General features: G+C 30.9%; 1 protein-coding gene across 34 annotated transcripts in view; it reads left to right on the forward strand.

Moving 5' to 3' along the window:
* LOC106878324 (calcium-activated potassium channel slowpoke) overlaps positions 1-20,943 on the forward strand; it is a 329,393-nt gene that overhangs the window by 209,916 nt on the left and 98,534 nt on the right. For 15 of the 34 annotated variants that reach the window (XM_089347381.1, XM_052978540.2, XM_089347384.1 and 12 more), the window contains exon 16: positions 9,618-9,662. The exons of the other annotated variants lie outside the window; for them this stretch is intronic. In XM_089347381.1, coding sequence (XP_089203507.1) covers positions 9,618-9,662 — 45 coding nt within the window. The remainder of the gene's footprint in view (positions 1-9,617; positions 9,663-20,943) is intronic. 34 annotated transcript variants of the gene reach the window in all.

The raw sequence follows: 20,943 nt of genomic DNA on the forward strand, positions 1-20,943 counted from the left end.
TCTATCCTTCAATAACTTATTCAGCACCACATCCTTCAGATGACAGTGAGGCAATCCAAGGTTGTGGTAGAAGACATCCAAGGTGTTGCACAGTGGGATGAAGCCTCAGACCACATGAGTGTGAGATGAACTTATCATTTGGCAATGCTTGTAACATTACATGTATGTCTAAACTTAGCTAAGCACTTACGCATTCAAACATACATGTACACACATATGCACTCATACATATACGCACAGGCTCTTCTTGATATATAGAAAAGGTGTAGGTAGAAACTCCATAAGATGTACCCGGTGCAAGCTATGGACACATAAGAGGTGCAGCAATATCAGAGGAAAGTTAACAGGGAAAATGGTCTCTGTGTGTGGCAGATGCACAGGTATAATAAACACTAGAAATATACAGAAAATAGATTCTACCAGATGCCAAGTGGGATATCTAGAAGATGATGATTGCTTTCATTATCTAGGTGACCAAGTCAGCAGTAGTGGTAGATGCCCTGAGAGTGTAGCTGCTAGAGTAAGAATAGGTTGGGCAAAGTTCAGTGTGCATGTATGACAGAGTGTAAGCATCTTAAGAGAAAAAATGGGTATAAGGGGCATCAGATGTGGTATGTAAGAGAGATGACTGTGCTGATATGGCCATGTGATGTGTATTTACTTTGTTATATTGTTTAGTACATCAAAAGAATTGACATTGTTAATCAATTCATGTGTTACTTTTTCATTAACTTAATTCCTTTTGATTAAAGTGCTCTGGTTAATTAATATAGAATAATAGAAATTTAGCTTTAATTAACAGAGATCCAACTAATTATTCTGGGGAAAAAATCTTAAGGAAAAACACAGAGAATAGTGAAGATCTCTGCAAAACTTTGGAGGAAAGGGAGGGCAAAAGGAGAGGAAAGAAAAGGAGGGGGAATAATTGGTATATAGAGATAGCTATAATCACAGCAATCATAACCTATAAATGCTTAAATAGAAAAAAAATAGGGTAAATCTAATGGAGAAAGTAAGCAACACTGTTGGCAAAAGATGGTGTTGACATAACAAACAAATAAATGTGTATACTAGACTAATGAAAGTAGTTTAGGCTATAATCAGTGTCAACATAAAGGATATAAATATTGTAAAGATACCACCTAAGGTTAAGAGCAAACTATAAAATTAGTTCATTATAAAATATATAAAATTACAATCATTGGTGTATGCCATTAGAACTAAAGGTACACAAAAGTAGCTTAAATATGATCAGTTATTAGTATTAGCAGTATTAAGCTATGCTAGGCTACCTAAATATAATCTATGACTCTTATTACTAGTAATTAAGGTCTGTATTGTAAGTTATAGATATGTATCTAGACTCAGAGAAGACTTTATAGAATTGGCTTAAAGTATAAGAAAGTTCTATGGATAGAATGTAAACATTTGATCCTTAATTCATCTGATCTATTAACAGTTTAAGATTTCTGACAATTCCTAACAGCAAAGATTGCAATCATATCTATCACTTACATAAGGCTTAACATGTCTAGCAACATTTCACATTAGAGGGTACTCAATATTTTTGTCCTTTAACTCCCAGACTTTCACAGAGAGCAATATTGTTTCCACTTTATCTCTCCTTGTAAATGTGTGATTATAAATCTTGATTTAAAATTAGAGGAAATGGATCCTACATAAGTGAAAGTCTATAGATTAGTTTTACCATTACATTTATACACAAGGTTTTGATCAGGTATTTATTTCCTAGCATTTCTTCTAAAAATTGCATAATCTAGTTAATGTCAGGATGGAAATATTGTGGGTTACATAACTCATACTACTACGCAGTACACAGCTATAATCAGTAGAGTGTGCAGTAGCCACTCCATCAACACTTACATTACCATGATTTGTACTGTTGCTTTGTATATATGCATATATACGCAAAAATATATGTATGCATACATCATATCAAAAGCAAGTAATATAAGCGAAACTCCGTTGGGTTTGACAATGAATATTTACAGTTGTTCAATCAACTGAACTTACCAAAGTACTCAATATTCACCTATACATGGAACATAGTATATAATTTTAGGGTTCTGTAGAAACTTCTATTTGATGGCTTTACATTGTATCTAGGAATCTGGACACCACAATCTTCATCAGACTTTTGAAATAGATCCAGATATAAAAGATAAGTTTGCTTTTCCTACAAACCATAAAACCATGGTGCAGGAAAAACCAAATGCACTAAATATATATACATATGTATGTGCATACACTTGTATGTATAAGCACATGCATTATTTATGACTAGGCCTATCTGTTTCAAAAGTAATAAAACTTGTCTTTGTGTTACCATAATTAATGTAATAATTATAAACTATATAAGTTTTAATTACATGCTTTGCTGTTTCATTTGTAGATTAGATTAGAAATACATAGTTTAACTATTAACATTCTAGATTGCAAATTTTGGTGTTGATGTTGTTTAGTTGGTTTTATTTGTTATAGATTTTTAATACCAAAATTCCCTATGGAATATTCAACAATGAGGGAATATATATATATATATATATATATATATATATATATATATAAAAGATAAAACTTACTTGGAAGAGGATGCATAGCATTCAATCATATAATAATATAAATAATATATATATATGCATATATACATATGTATATGTACATACTTACATCTATACGTGTGTGTATATATATATATATATATATATATATATATATATATATATATATATATATATATATATATATATATATATGCATATATACATATGTATATGTACATACTTACATCTATACGTGTGTATATATATATATACATACATATATATTTTTTACTTCAGTTACCGACCCATTTTCTCTTTTGCTACTTTTATTATCAGCTGTTATTAGAGTAACATAGATTGGCTGCTGAAGTGAAGATATTAGAAAAGTTTCAAGTTAATAGACAATATTATGAAGGGTGGTACTAAAAATGATGAAGATGATAATAATGCTATAGTTATGTTGGTTGTAATATAGTTTGAATTATCTTCAGTATTTAGAATGATGAATGTTATATTTCTTGTGAGACAACTGCAAGAATCAAATCAAACAAACAAGATAATTGTGTATTTGTTGACCTATAAAAACCTATGATGATGTCCCACACTCTTTAGTGTGATAATTAAAAAGAAATCTAGGTATGTATGAATGGTAAATGACAAATATTTATGTTATTAATGGTAAGACAAAGAGTCAGGGTTATTGTAATCTCAGACATATAGAGGAATGCATGGTGTGTCATAACCAGTTTTCTTTTGTCCATTCTATTCTATGAAACAGTTACAAATCAAATACCATTAAGAACTTTTTTATGTTAATGATTTGGTTCTTGTTGCAAAATATTTTGAAGAACCACGGAAACCAGAAGCTTTGAAGAGTAAGCTTCATTAAATGAATTGAAGATAAATGTGGCTATCATAAGTTAGAATTAGAAACTACACCTTCAAAATCAAGAAGAAGCCTTGTTCACTATGAAAGGAAAGAAAATCATGGAATTAAATACTATGAGGTTTGTGGAACAATTGTATCAGCAAAAATAAAGAAAGGTGCAATGAGATCTCTGGTAGATTGACTGAAAGCTGAATTTTAAGTGTAACACATGAGGCAGAATGGCTTAGAATATAAGAAATCATGACTTTAAACCAGAATTTTGTCAGATGGCACATAGATGTTGTTGGCAGAATTAGTGATAGCATAATTACTAGGAGGTTGGAATTAATGATTTTATAGTGACTATGATGTAGATAGGAGATAATTTTATAGACGTGATATTGCAAAAAAAATAAAGATATATTTTTACCATGCAAAAACCAGATTATTTAGCTAATGTTTAAGAATTGTTATCCTGTAATTTTAGCAAAACATGAGCAATGAAAGAGAAATTGGACTTTGTCTATAAGATGATTCTTGCTAAATTAATGATAAAGACTATACAAGTATTCAAGAAAGCATTAAGGAACATATAACAAAAGAATATTGAATATGCTAGGTAAAAAGTGCTGTGAGTTTGTGATAACAGGTTCTTATGTTAAAGATAAAATAAGGAATTCCTAGGAAGAATTAGTTCAGAATTCACAATATTTAGCTTCAGAATTGGAAAGGGAATGACATAGATACATAAAAAGAAACTTCATTGCAATCCAGTGACGATGATTAGTTTCTCTACTGACATATATTAGAAATTCCTCAAACAAATAAATAAGTTGTATAATAGTGTTTACTTAAGTGTAATTTTGTTGGAAACTCCTATTTAACTTGCCAATTAATCAATATAGCTTTTCACATCAGTGACTATGGAAATGTTTCTAAACACACTTAAGTGTTAATAGCAGGAGATACCAGCTTCTCAGTCAAGTAGAATATATTATGCTCGATTTGGCATAGGATGACTTGTCTATTCATTCACAACCATGTGGTGAAATTATAAACACACAAGGAAAAACAATCTGGCTGGAAAGGAATTTATTTTCAACAATGTATCCTTAATGAATGTTCTAATAGTTGTCAATGCTACTGTTTTAGCTGCTACACTATTATTGGTATGTCATGGTCTGAAAAATTTGCCTCATTTTATAAACTAGGGTGAGCACAAACATTATTTACTCTTGTGCATATGAAAACGGAGTGAGTAGTGGTGATCCTAAAGGTTTTCAGATTTTACAGATTTATCTTTAGGTGTGCGGATAATAATCAGTTGAGGTTACAGAGTCACTGCAGGAAATACACTTTCTTGTTCTGAATACAAATTCACACACACACACACACGCATGTAATTTTCAGCATATGAGTATTTGAAGGAAAGGGTTAAAAAAAAAGAAGCTACATCTATTTGTGATGGATGAGTGAATGTAATTTGAGTCCAGGTATGGATTTTGTTATGAAGTCACAATAGGGATAATTATGGTTTGGATTCTGCCTGGGATTGTGTTTGTTGATCACAGGATATAATTCTTTTATTGTTTTGCTTCCTAACTCAAATTGTTTAACTGCATTATGACACATTTTATACCACTCAGATCAATCTAGGCAATAACTTTCCCAAGATGTTGAATAAAGCTGTAGGGATTTTAGGGATTGTCTCAACTTATCTTTATATATATATATATATATATATATATATATATATATATATATATATATATATATATATATATATATATATATATATATATATAATCATAGTTTTGTGGCCAGTTTCTGTGATGCATGAGTTGGACAGATCTTATCTCCTAGGCAAGCTAGGGAACCATATCCCATTCCAAGTTCCGGTTTTGAGCTTTGTTTCCATGGCTGGATGTTTTTCTTAGCACCAACCATTTTACAGAATCGACTGGGTGTATTATATGATGGCACCAACTCTAAGAAATGTTTCATAGTTTTGACAAGACTAAATGTCTTGACCTGCTTAATAGAATGTATTAAGTGCCTTTTATTGTGGCACGAGCACTTGAGAGAATTGCTATGTCTTTGAGAACACTCAGTGGTACTCTTGATTCCCATGTCTCTGCTCCTTCTCATTCTCACTTTACAGAGTGTCCTAGCTGGAATTTTGGTGGCACTAACACAAGTGGGGTTGCCAATTACCATGTAAGAATAGAGAGTCCTCACCACTGGAATGCACTTGTTCACTCAGGACGACTATGTAGCTAATGAGCTGAATAGAAGAGAACAACAATGATAGAAGAACCAGCGTAGGTGGAAAAGAGGAGCAAGAGTGTGATAGTAAAAGTAACATCTTTCCTTCACTGCATTTACCTACTGCCCTTTACTCTCTGCTTCATTTTCCTTCTACTGCCTCTCCCCACAGCTTCCCCTCCTCCAACATCTCTTCCAATCATTCTTCCTCACAACTCCCACATCTCTCCTTTGATTACTTTCTCAAGATTCCTGTCTACCTTAATCTATTTCTCCTTTTTCTCCAACTTTCTGTCCATACTCACTTCTTATGATGTTGGATAACCCTAAATCTCCACACACATCCCACTCATTCACCTTTCAACTCTAACCTCCCCCTTTTTCTCAACCCCTGTTCCTACTCCCTTTTTTTCCTGTTCCTTGTCAACTCCTCCCCATCTTTTCATCTTATAATCTCTTATTCCTCTACTTAGAATCATTGCTAACTCTTAGTTGTATGGGCCATTTTTCCGTCCTTAGTCTTGTAAGTTACAAGGCAATCTTCAGTAGCACTGGTGTCATAAGAAAAAAAGACACCCATTACATTCTGAAAAGTAGTTATCATCAGGAAAGGCATCCACCCATAGAAATTATGTCAAAGTAAACATTGGTACATGACACAGTCCTCCAGTTCACCAGATCCACTCAAACTCTCCAACCCATACCAGCATGGAAGCCAGATGTTAAATGATGCTGATGTATGTAGTTGGAATGCTTGTAGCTGTAACCTGTATGATATAGTGTCTGCATGGATGACAGGGTGAAAACTATCCTATAGTCTGAGTCAAAAGAACCTGGACATTCCTTCATAGCATCAGTGTTCCTCATCACTTTTGTGTGTAGAAGACAACAGCAGCTGTAGTGTTCATCAGTTTTATGTAATGTGTTTACATTACTGATTCAGTATGTTTTTTTGTTAGCCAATCTCAGATAAGTTACAACAGTGTTTATGTTAGTCAACATAAACTGTGTAGGATGATAACACGTTTGTTAGCTATATTAACAAACATCAATTCTACAAATCATTTAACATGTGCGATAAGTTGTTTTAGTAACACGTGTTTTTAGAAAACTGACCCCAATACAGCTGTTCATATTTCATATCTAAGTAATATTAAATGGCTTTATGTATTATTATCATGAATACAAGATTGTAAGTGGAGACATGTGTGAGCAATATGCTTAAATTCAAGAGATTGGTAAGCCTAATAACAGAATAGCTTCTAGTTATACTAATTGAATATAAAATTACAAAGAAGAGTTTTTAACAAGAGAAACAAGTGACTGCCTTTCTGACTGGTTGACTAAACAAATGTTTGAATTTATAGGAACAATTGTCTATTTGATAGAGGTATGACAAAATTTGCAGCATAGTAGTAGAAAAGTAAGATGAAAGCTTGGAGTTAAGTTAAAACTTATATTTGAAGCTGAGATCAAATACGACTCATATTGCTTTCTTTACATATTCATCTCTTCCCCTTCTATTAATTTGAAGGAGTAGCTAACTAGATTTCTTAATAGCATTGAAGGTGTGAAATAATTTCAGTCTTGCTATAACTTTAGTTCAAAATAATCTCTTGCTAACAATACAAACTCAGTTTCTTATATAAATATTTTACTTTTAAAAATATTGTGTTCCCTATCAATACATATATTAATGTATTATAAGTGACTAAAGTATTGGACTACTGACCTGTTTGTTATATTTTCTACCTCAGATATTTCAATGTCTTCCTGCGGCATTTTTTTTTTTTTTTCAATTCTGAAAGCCTTGCTTCATCTAACCCTAGAAATAAATAGCAGAGCTTATGACAGTGTTATTTATCATACACAAAATAATTTATGTGCTAAGAAATTAAAACTATTAAAAAAGTTTCTACACCTCTTTAGCAACTGGAAACGTCATGTCACCTCCTGCTACTCTGTTAATAATTTTGATTGAATCATATATTTATGTGTTTTTTTTTTTTGGTGGTGGGGGGTTATTGTAAAAATGTCATGATAGAATTCAATACATAAGCTTTGTCCTGATTAAAAAGAAATTATGAGTGTAATAGAGAATCATGGGTTATTTTTGAAGGCAACATAATCATATCTAGCTGGTGGATTGATACTGAATATTCACTTTGAGAAGAATTCTCTTAAAAATAACCAATGTGTCAACATTCAGATGTGTTGTTGGTTAGGGCCATATTAGCCTGATCGAGCAACCCTATGATCAATGTGTGTGTTTTAGTTTTCTGGAGATTTAATGCAGACAGAATACTCTTATATGCAACAATGTTATAATTAAAACATTCTAACCATTTATAACAACATATTCTAGTTAAAAATTACTATAGAAACACAACTAAATACTAAATTCTTAATGAAGCTATAAGTTTCTAAATGTGATATCAAGCTTGTTCACCATACATACGCATAAGCATATGACCAACATGCATCATATATGATTTAGAAGCTTATAATTTGGAATTTAGGATTACATAAGTAATTAGCAGTTATTTGTCAGTTTCTATCAATGTAGTAACAACAACAATTTCTGACCAATTTACATATAAAAGGGGATTTGTTTGTATGATAGTGTATAGAGTAATGTATTATTCAAAAGACTTCCAACTCTGTCTGTTTGAAACACTTCTGTCACACAGGACCTTGAAGATTGCTAGAAAGCAGGAAAGTATACTAGTCCATAAATATTTAATATTCAATATTTCATTTATTCAATAAGACATTCAATACTTCATTTCATTTTAATATATATACTATATATTCCATATTCTATATCCCACATTAATTTTATAAGAATATAAATAAAACATAAAAAACAGACAGAGTTGGAATTCTTTTGAATAATATATATATATATATATATATATATATATATATATATATATATATATATATATATATATATATGTATGTATATGTATGTATGTATATGTATGTATGTATATGTATGTATGTATATGTATGTATATATGTATGTATGTATATATATGTATGTATATATATATGAGGCTGGATGTATGTTGACTTCAGTTATGGAGCTGTATTCCTAGTTACATTATTGTATGTGCACATATACACACACACATACACACATTTATGCTCCTCATTTTCATTTGAGTAACAAACTACACAGGACCCCCTCAGATGAACTTATCCAAAGCCAACTCAATGATTATTTAAAAAAAATTTTTTCAGTTGTAATCTACCACTAAATGCATAATACATATTTAAACAATGGTTATACACAAAGAAATTCCAGTAATGTACTCAGTTTGAATCTAGTGTCTCATGAAATTTTCATTTTAGAATTCAGGAATTATCTTCCAAATAACTATTGTGTCTGCTTCCAGATTTGTTCCTGTTTAAGCCCAGCTTGGCTCTGATCAGATATGCTTCTGATCAAAGTTGTTCCATTTTGAAAGGTTGGGTATAACATGTCTAGGACTATATTATTTACTGTGATCTTTTTGTTATGATAGTTGAGCTTGAGTGATTCAAATAAAATTGAATGTGGATCTCATCAGTTAATAGTAGAAGCCACAAACATCAATAAATTTGTAAAAGAAGCCTTGTTCAGCATGCAAGAAACGTCAAAGACTAAGGTTTTAACAAAATAGTGGTATCGGTAACAAATATGAAAATATTATAATTTTAGACAGAAATTATTAAAAATTGGAGAAAATTAATCTTTGGTTTAATAAAAGCCAGATAAAATAAAAACCATGTGCTTCAGAGAGGAATTATATTCAGTATGAAGAAAACCATGTATTATCTACCTCCTGTTTTTATCATGTGTAATTTTTTTATGCCTCTGCTTTGATGGTATGTTATGTTCTCATCTAAACTTCCTTGTTACTCTTTCCCTTCAGCATTACAAAGAAGGTCTGAATTGGTACACACAGACAACCAAATAGGTATTCAAATAGATTTATCACTGCCACTACACATCTCAATCATTCTTTCTCTCTTCTATGTCTCTTTCTCTCTCCCACTGTGTGTAATTTCACTCTCTCTGTGCCTCACTTCTGCTTTTCTGGCCTTCACTTGCTCAACTTCACTGTATATTTTGAGGACATTTACAGAGACCTACACATGTGGGTATATATATATAAATAAAATACACATGCATATACTTTTATGTATACATTATATATTCATGAATTATATATGTGTATATATTATATATATGTATGCATATTTTGAGTGTATGCATATATATATATATATATATATATATATATATGCATATATATGCATATATATGCAAGGCTCCAGTTGAATTACTAAAACTGGCAAAATGAAATGAAATAATAATATATTGCTAACATTAGTCACTCCAACAGAATACTGAATATAGTTTTGTTATGGAAGTATTCCAAGTCAGTAAAAATATGTATGTATGGGAACCAGGATATGAATCTTTTGTCACTGGTTTCATATCATCCATTTATTCTCACAAACATTTGTCAAGCTTTCACTGAAGTTTACAGTGGCCACATTAAGTAGTGATGGATGGCAGAGTTTCACATATGTAATATGAGGATTTGAGTACTACTTCTTCTGCAGTTGTCTCACTAGGAAGATGGCATTCTTGGTACCTTTTCTCAGCACAAAGCCAAACTAAATTCATTTAGCTATTTTTGTTCCTCATCAATCAGGTTATAATTCTGCAAATTTCATAATCAGTTTCATCAATTTGGTAATATTTGATATATATATATATAATTTATACATACATGCATGCATACATACATACATACATACATACATATATACATACATACATACATACACACATACATACATATACTATACTTGATAAGCTTATTGTATATAGCGTTCAGGTGCACTACAACTTGTCGTAAAAGAGGGGACAGAAAGCAGCAATAAGTAAAGAAATCAGCAATGTTAGCTTAAAGCAGATGCTGAGTACACAGAATAAAACACCTGAACACAGAATTGTAAATGGTACCATGGAATCTTTGAAGAATGTACTGTCCTAACAGCTAACAACTAATGTAAATAGCTTATTCTATTCTGAACATAACGAAAAAAAATGTTTCCAAAAGTCATGGATGCTGTGTTATTTTTTGATATATTAAACATGTTCCCAGGTGGTAAAGATGCTGGATCATAAAAGGTGACCAAAGTTGTTGTTGGAAAGATAGTGGATAATGTTATGGGATTTTTGCCAAGTCACTTACTAAACATTGAAGATTTAGTGTGTCAGTGCCCAGAGAAGCAAAGGTCCAAGAATTTGAGAATTTTTCTTTGATAATTTAACTGATTTTTCTCAATACAGATCAGGACCATGGCAAAAGAATTAAGCCAAGATGAATTTTTTTAATATCAAAACTCTTTCCAAGCAATGCAAACTTGTCTTATTTTGGGAATTTTATACACGTATATATATATATAATATGTACATGTGTGTATGTGTGTATATATATATATATATATATATATATATATATATATATATATATACATACATATGTATATATACACACACACACAAATATATTAAAATATATACATACACAAACATAACCACACACTATATATAATTGCATGTATGTATATAGATAGAGAAAAGGTTATCCCTTTATAAGTCAAGGTTTTTCTTTTTACATTCTAGTTTGTATTGTGTATTGTCCAAAAATTTTGATCACATGATCTTGTTAGAGTTATCTCCCTTAATTATTGTTGTTTAGATCTTAAACATCTCCAGAGACAGATATTGTCCCTCATTACAAGGATAATATTAATTAATTGAAGTTTTTCAACTCTTTATATTACATATCGTGAGACTCTATCCTATGTATATTTTCTATGTATGCATATAAGTTATCAAGCAAATATACATACATTTTGTGTAAATGTTTATTAGCACATATTCATGTAATCACATAAACACATATCACAGCATTATCTTTCTCAAAGATTTTCTCTATTCTTTTTTCTTGCCACCCCACCTATATTCTTCCATTTCTTAATGTATTCTAGATACTTGCTTATTCTGTTGTTTCTCATTGTTTCTTGGCAAGACAACTCTTGCATTTCCATCAGTGTTCATCTGGGGATTTGGTTATATTGGTTGGTGATTTCTTTCTTTCTTTTTAAGCTATTTTAGAGAAAACCTCAATGCTTAAGTAACATCTAATGTATTCTTAATCTTTTGCACATTTTCAGCTTTCAGTTGACTTCTGGAAAAAATCTTTGCTTGGTGCTTTCTGGCTTTTTCTTATCTCTCTTCATTCCTCTCACCATATTCTCTTTTCCTCATTCTCTCATTCTCCAACTGCTTAAACTTTTTTGTGAGTTGACTTTTATATATATATATATATATATATATATATATATATATATGTATACACATGTATATATACATATATATATACATGGTAGATCGCTAGCTGCTAAAACTTTTTTATTTTCTCTCCCTGTTTATTTCTGTGTTTCTTTCTGTTGAAGAGCATAGGCTCGAAACGTAAAAGACTTTCTCACTTCCCAAGCGTTAAACTAATACATCAGTTTGTTATGTACACATCTTTTTTTTTTCTAAATTTTCACTATATATATATATATATATATATATATATATATATATATATATATATATATATATATATATATGTATGTATGTATATATGTATGTATGTATGCATATACATACATATATATATGTGTATGTATGTATGTACATACATATATATATCTATGTATGTACATACATATATATATATGTATATACATATATATATACATATATATATATATTCATATGTATACATATTCATATATATATATATATATATATATATATATACATATATATCCATATATATACATATAAATATATACATATATATACATATATATACATGTATATACATATATATATATACATATGTATATATATACACACACACACACACATATATATATATATGTATATGTGTGTGTGTGTGTGTGTGTGTATGCATATATATATACATATATTTATTTATTTATTTATTTATTTATGGGTTTCAGCCAAGTGGCTGCGGTCATGCTGGTGCACCACCGTGATTTTCCGTCTTTATGCTGTGCTCTCTTCACGTTCCTTGCATGGCTCTTCTGCCCCACCTGATATGGTCCAATCAAGAGTTTTGATGGCACATCTGGTGTATAAGAGAATTTGACATCGCTGCCCTAAACTGCGTCTCATTACGAGCCATTGGTTCGTCTGGTATCGTGGAGAGGAAAGCGTCAAGTTTTGTCTTGAAGACCTCCGCATCCATGTCTTGCATGTCTCTCAAATGTTTTGGCAGGGCATTGAAGAGCTGAGGTCCTCTGAAACCGAGGCTGCTGCAGTATCTCGTTCTTATGTGAGATGCAGTGGACGGCACCTTTGGCACCATGCAGTGGCGACCCGTGCGGGCATTCCTGTAGTACTTGATGCCAAAGTTTGGCACCAGTCCTTCCAGTATTTTCCATATGTATATTATTACATATCTCTCCCGCATATATAGATATATGCAGATATATATATATACATATACATATATGTATATATATATACGTATATGCATATATATCTACATATATATATATACATATATGTGTATATGTATATATATATATATATATGTATATATATATATACGTATATGCATATATATCTACATATATATATACATATATATATATATATACATATATGTGTGTATATATATATATATATATATATATATATATATATATATATATATATATATATATATATATATATATATATATATCTGCATATATATATGTGTGTGTGTGTGTGTATATATATGTGTGTGTACATATATATATATATATATATATATATATATATATATATATATATGTATACATATATATTTACATATAGGTCCACGCATGTATTGTTTTGTTGTGTTTTTTTGTTTCTGTTTTTCAATCAGTTACAGGGTTGATTCAGGTATTGTCTACTATTTTACTGTTTATTTTTTATATTTCTATTATTTTTCTTTTATAACACCCTGACACAAACACCAGATTAGTGGAAAGCTATTATTGTAGGATTTGAACTCACAAGAGTGGTTTATCAAACTAGATACCATAAAGCACCTGGTTTAACTCAAAACAATCATTTCCTACCTCTTTACTTTTTCACCTTTGTGTGCATATGTGTGTGTGTGTGTGTGTGTGTGTGTGTGCAACTGTTTGTTACTTCAACAGTTCCTTACACACAAGAAGATTCCTTCCATCTGACATCACATTATCAAACTATTGCCTCTCTCCTCATCTGAAATCTACTTTTAAAGGTCAGTCATACTTGACTCCACACGTCAGCATAATCACTATATCCATTGATAAACAAAAAGTAAGCTCTCTCTCTTTCTCTCTTACACACACACACACACATCCACACACAGTGGAGCACTAAGTTCATTATACTAACTGTTTCTTTCACTGAATTAAACACTGCCCTTCAAAATTATAGATTGAAATTGCTTCTTGTAATATTTATAATTTGCAATTCTCCAAGCAAAACTCCTCCCAGAACCATTGATTTAAACCCTTCATAGTATTTATCGATGGTGGAATTAAAAGAAATTAATCATTATTATGTCATTATATACTTCATTGTCATCTACATCATGATTACATCATCACCATCATCATCATAATTGGTTTAATATCTATTTCTCCAAGATGTTCTACTGTTTCAGTTTCACAACTGCATTTTAATTTTTGACCTATTTTCTCCAATTCACTGCGTCTAATATGTCAAGAAAAGTTTACACCTAGAATCCATTATTTATCATCTATTTGGATCAGATTCTTTTTAATGAATTGATCAATTATTCTTGTAAACATCAGCCATTGATTTGGGTCACAATTTGCTTTCTCAATTCATTTATATACAACCTGTCTCTCAAGTTTACATTGCATACATTCAACTGACCTTATTGATTTTTCTCCTCGTTCTCTGTATTTGCTGTCTCTAATTATTACAATTTTTGACATAATTCATTGATAACATATGCCTTCCAGAGACAGGATCCACTTATCACCAAAGGGATAAAGTTTCTTCACCCAGTTTCAGTTCATTTCATATCCTAAACTTTGTGCTATACCTAGTTCCTCTCTTAACATTTCAAATGTTATCTAGTTATAGAGCTTATCTATTACCTTCTGAGAATTACTTGAACCTGTCATAATCTCCAATCCTTTGCTTCTCATAGTGTTTAGCTACACCAGTACATGTTGCCTATTTAAAATTTTGATTTCTTGTACAACTCACAGTGACTGAACAATACTGAATACTTCTCTACTTATTTTCTGAGAATGACCATTTCCTTGATACCACTAAATTTGGGACTTTTTATTACTACATCACTCAATTAAGACCAATTCTTCCACTAAACTCCTCTACAGCAAAAAACCTGTCCTCTTCTTCTCTGGCCCTTTCTTTCATACATCTCCTAGCATAAAGTTGCCTTCATCTCTACTGTTGCACTATACAGTCAAAAGGGATATTAGGTTTGTGATCTTCATACTAACCTCACTAGTGCTGGTTTCTCAAAAAAACAGGACTCAGTATACTCTATAAAGTGGTTGGAATTAGGAAAGATATTTAGCTAGAGAAATTATGCCAAAGCAGATATTGGAGAAGTCTTCAGACCTGTTGAGTCTAGGCAAACCTGTGCCAATATGAAATATGGGCAGTAAAAGAAAAAGGAAGAGGAGGAGAAGGATGGAATGGTGATCATGAAGAAGAATATAGTCTACCTTTCAGAAAATCTAATTTCTATTGCTGCAGCCAAGGATGAAGAGCATTTGAATCATTTAATTTTAACATAATCTAAAAACCTTCTAAAATGTAACCCACATATGGAAGAACTAATTGTAATATAAGAAACAAGCTAATTGGGACCAGAAGCGATTTTCTTTTACTTTGATTTACAGTGCTAAAATAAAATATGTCACCCTTATCATGACCTGTTTGGATTCCTTGTGGAACATAAGATCTCTCTTGCCATTTTCATGTGTTCTGTCTTATGCATTTCTTTGCAATGGGTTCCATATCAATTTGGTCATTTTCAGTTCCTCTTCTTCCAACCTCCATCGAGTGATCCATGACAAACATCTTGTCTTTCTTCACCTGTCTGACCTCCAATTTAAGCTAGCTTTTTAGTTTCCTTAACACGTTTTGCTATTTGTAGGTCAATGGGTTCTTGTTTGGTTATGTCCCATAGGTCTTTGTTGCTTACAGTTTCTTATAGCTAATGTTTAGAATGTTTTTGAGACCTCATTGTCAGGCAGAGGGATTATGTGTTGATGGGGGTCAGTGCAGAGACTAAATACCCTTGCAGTGGTGGATGCTGTGAAAGTGGTATAGGAAAGGTTGTCAACTGCTGCTGATGTTGTCAACAACCAATGATAATGATAAAAGTCAGTATTCATGAAGACTACCACTACTACTACTAATAATAATAATAATGATGATGATGAAAATAATAATAATCGATTATAATTTGATTAAGAGAAGATATCACTTCATAGAAATCCTTTTCTTTTATTATTGTTTTTTTTTTATATATTTTCAAATATACTACATAACCAACAAATCTGATTTTTTTTCCCTCCCTCTTCTTATTTTCCTCTTTTCCTCTTCTTAGATACCTCTTAACCATATGAAGACTTGGTTTATCTAGAGTGGAATATTAACTAATGTCGATAATCTTTTACATTTCCTAACCTGTTATCTCACTCTTCCTCTTCAACCTCTTCTCTTGTAATTTGTTTTCCTTTGTATGATAGCATTTACTTTATTTCTGACTTTAAACTGCTGTTGTTTGCTTTTATAAACATGACTTCTCTTTTCTATGGCTTAGGAATAGCTGATTTATTATTCAAACTTCTTAACAAAATATTATATATATATATATATATATATATATATATATATATATATATATATATATATACATACAAAGTCTCTGCCTCCCATTATCTCCCTTCATTGCTTTTTTAACTTTAATAAATTTTTCATTTACTTTTCTCCAAACTCTTTGTTTAATATTTGGTGTTCCATTAAAAGATAAAGCAATGTTAACAATCTTGGGTATATGTGTGTGTGTGCATTTTATACATACATGTATAATAAATTTGTATCTATATCTACTTCTCTCTCTTCTTCTCTTCCTTTTTCCATATCTATATATATGTGTGTGTGTATGTGTATGTGATTGTATGGTGTGAAATTTTCAGCTCACTGTGATGTGTATTATCTTTAAACTTTTTAGCTTAAGTTTGTATATTGTACAAACATATTGTAAGATTTCTTATTCTTCAAAGACTATGAAACAATGATATTCTGTTGCTCTCTCTCTCTCTCTCTCTCTCTCTCTCTCTCCCCATATATACATGTATGTGTATGTACATATATGCATGTATGTACATATATATATAACTGGACTTATTTATTTTCTGTTCACCTTATTGAAACCCTTTAATATATTAATATTCCCCTTCCCTAACTACATCACTCTCTCCCCCTCCCTCTCTACTTATATGTATACATACACATGTATATATAGACCATCGGCAATTTGCTGTGCTTCGGAAGACACATCAAGCCAAGTGAAATTGTTGTGTGGCCAATGCCAGTAACATGTAAAAGGCACCCAGTACACTCCACAGAGTGGTTGGCATTAGGAAGGGCATCCAGCCATAGAAACCAAGCCAAATCAGACTGGAGCCTGGTTTACCAGTTCAAGTCAAACCATGTAACCCATGCTAGCATGGAAAGCAGGCACTAAATGATGATGATGATACACCTACACACATATATTTACACTTACTCTCTCTCTCTCTCTCTCACACACACACACACACACGCAAACACAGAGTAATCTGTGTATCATATTTAAAGCAGATACATCATGGAAAGCCTAATTAATTGTGATATTCACCCTGTGATAGTATTTCCAATTGATGTACAGTGTTAAAAATCACAAAAATATATCAGCAGCAGACAAAAATAGTCCAGCAGTCTGGTGGTATTGCTACCTTTGTTTTTCTGCTTCTTTGGCCTTATCAGTAGCAAGTATCTACTGGCAATTACATGCTTAGTCAAAATCTGCCTTTGTTGATATAGTAAAACAGTGATTGAAAGATTATTGCAGTATGTGATGAAAGCAGTATTAGTTCAAAATAACAATCTTTATATGATACTGAAAGAAGATAGTATCTCTTTACAGTACTATCTTTCTCACTCTTCCTCTCTCACTTTCTCTCTCTGTGTCTAATATATATATATATAGAGAGAGAGAGAGAGAACAAGAAGAGAGGTTGTCATCTATACTATGGCCACAGTGAGAGAACTCAAGAACTAGTGTACAGGACCAGGACAATATATAGTATATCTATACTTATACATATTGTTGTAGTATAGATGTCATCATATGATGATAAGGTGCCTAGAATTAGTGCCTCTTAGAATGGGCAGTATCTGTTTTAATGTCCATTTATTTTCAAAAGTTATTTAAAGTGTAAATCAATGTATAGCAGCCTCTTTTTATTAATGTAGTACATAAGACTGCATATATTTAGTATTCTCAGAGTTTTATAGTAATTACAAGCTATTATCTTAACTCATGGGAATTAAAGGACACCTGTTTTCCAACCAAATAGGTTCAAGAAAACTATAATGCAAAATCTATAAGAACTTTCTTCTAAATCTTGCATTACATGAACAGAATATAATGAAAGCTTTCTTTCATTATGAAAAATAATTGATTATAAGATGCAGGCTTTATTTCAGTAGCTACGGCTATTACTGAAAGCTGACATTGATATATGTCAGGTTTAAGACCTTTTAAAGTAACAGTCTGAAAATAACAAACTTTTTGATGGGATATACTCTTTCTTCCTTATTTTATTAATAATATAAATCTGTCTATGAAAGATGAAAAAGTGTTTAACAGTTTAGATTGATGCTTCAGGTTAAGTTTTTGAATAAAAAAATGTGTTTGTAAATATAAAGTTAAAACAAATGTAAATTTTGTATACAGATGATGTCATATAATAAATAAACTGGCATGTTATCATAAAATAAATGTTGAGTCAAACAAAATTTCTTTACATATAAAAATAGCTTTGTCCTCCAGTAATTATTGATCTCCTTAAAAAGCCAAGCTCGACCCAGCATAGAAATTAGTTACAATATCTAGAATTATTCACCCTCTATAGTCACAAATATTCTATGTTGTATATTGATTTCCAGCCTTACCACACATACAATCTCCTGTACACTAGCAAGCTCTTTTAAATCATCTATAATGACTATAAGAATCTCTGCTCATCTATAAATGTTCATACTATCCTACTTCTAAACATCACACTCAATCATATTTTATGTGTTTTGTTGCTACAACCATTTCATCTCTCTTAAGGCACCTTTCTTCCTAAAACCATGCTTATTTCTTTGGATAGTCCCTCCCACTCATATTTACAGCCAATTACTAACTGTCAACACTTCACATGAAATATCAAACAAATTAATCTTATTTAATCATCCAATTCCCCCATGTCAGAAATTCCACAAGATATTAAGTACCACATTTCCTGCCTTGAGCTATGCCTAGATATAAATAATTTATTTTTGTAGAAAGTATTTTACTGGCTTTGAATTAACTACAGAGTTGTCAGTATGACTTAGTTGCTAAAACATCAAGTTCCTGAGTAAAATATTTAGTTCACTTTTGGATAATTAAACCTATTTGAAGCTATTTTTGCTTTTGAATTGAGATTTATCTGTACTTTTAAAATGAAAAAATGTAACAAGATTAAATTTATTATCTTTCAAAGGAATTTCTTATTTTTGAATATTTAAAGCCATGTTTAAATATTTCAGTAAAATTCTGTAAAATTCTGTTTAAAATTTAAACACTTTATTTTCTAAAATATGCTAAATATGCTTTGAAATGGTTAACTGTTGTAAAAACTTGTCATGACACTTTATGTCAATGACTTATAATAGAATAAATGGATATTAATAGAGATTACTTTAGTTTCCAACATCTAGTAAATAGTAAACTTGATTAAAAGTGAATAAAATCACTTTGCTTTTTAAACATTCTCTACAACAATCAACAATATTGATCTAAATCAAATATTTTTACTATAGACATATCTTGGAAATTTATGCTATTACCATTCTTCAAAGCAATTTCAGAATTATTTATTTCACTAAATTTAAATCAAGAGTGTAAAATAATGGTTTGTGTTATAACATTTTGCACTGAACATAATTTTATTGCTAGTTTCATATCTCTTCTAAAGAGCAAGCCATAATAAAACTGAAGTAGATTTTTCTGAGCATTTAATGAAATTCATTAAAAATTTCATTTGTGGTGGAGAGGCTGTTTAAATAAAGTAATAAATCACAAGTAAATAATTATGAAGCTGTTAATCTTCTGACACTGACTAACCCCAATCAACAGAAAATTTGGTGACATACAGTGGTGGAACTGGTATTCTCTTCACACTTTAACCTTTATTAAATCATTAATAGCTACGATTAAAGGCATTCTAGCAGTTGTCCATCACTTCTTTTTTAAGCAGTGTTTACCCAAAGACCCATTACCCAATACGTCCTTCCTAGGAAGATGTGATGTGATGGAACTTTGGTTGACTACAGAGAAGCTTTCTTATTAATTTGTAAGTGTAGTAATTAAAAATTTGACTGCAGCAAACAAATCAACACGATTACTGACTAATGTTTAAAAAAACTCTGGCAGGAAAGTCAACATTAATTCAACCTGTATATAAAAAACAACATAGATGCCAAATAAATTCAGTTCTTGAAAATGAGACTGTGAAGATCTGGAAATGTTGAATATGAATTTAGAGTCTTTATTGCTTCAAAATAACTGTTTAAAAAATTGAATAATAGGAAATATTTAAATTTAAAAATATATAACTTGAACACAGACATGTAATTAATGAACCACACATTTTTATATATTCACACACACACACACACACACACACACACACACACACACACACACACACACACACACACACACGTGTGTGTGTGTGTGTATAGATATATATTTGGGTATGTGTAAACATGTTTTGTTTTAGTATATATTGGGTTTTGTTTTATCATCAATAAATTGTGTGATTGCT

Source organism: Octopus bimaculoides, chromosome 2, assembly GCF_046866305.1.
Source record: "Octopus bimaculoides isolate indiv1 chromosome 2, ASM4686630v1, whole genome shotgun sequence".
Taxonomy (NCBI): Eukaryota; Metazoa; Mollusca; class Cephalopoda; order Octopoda; family Octopodidae; genus Octopus; species Octopus bimaculoides.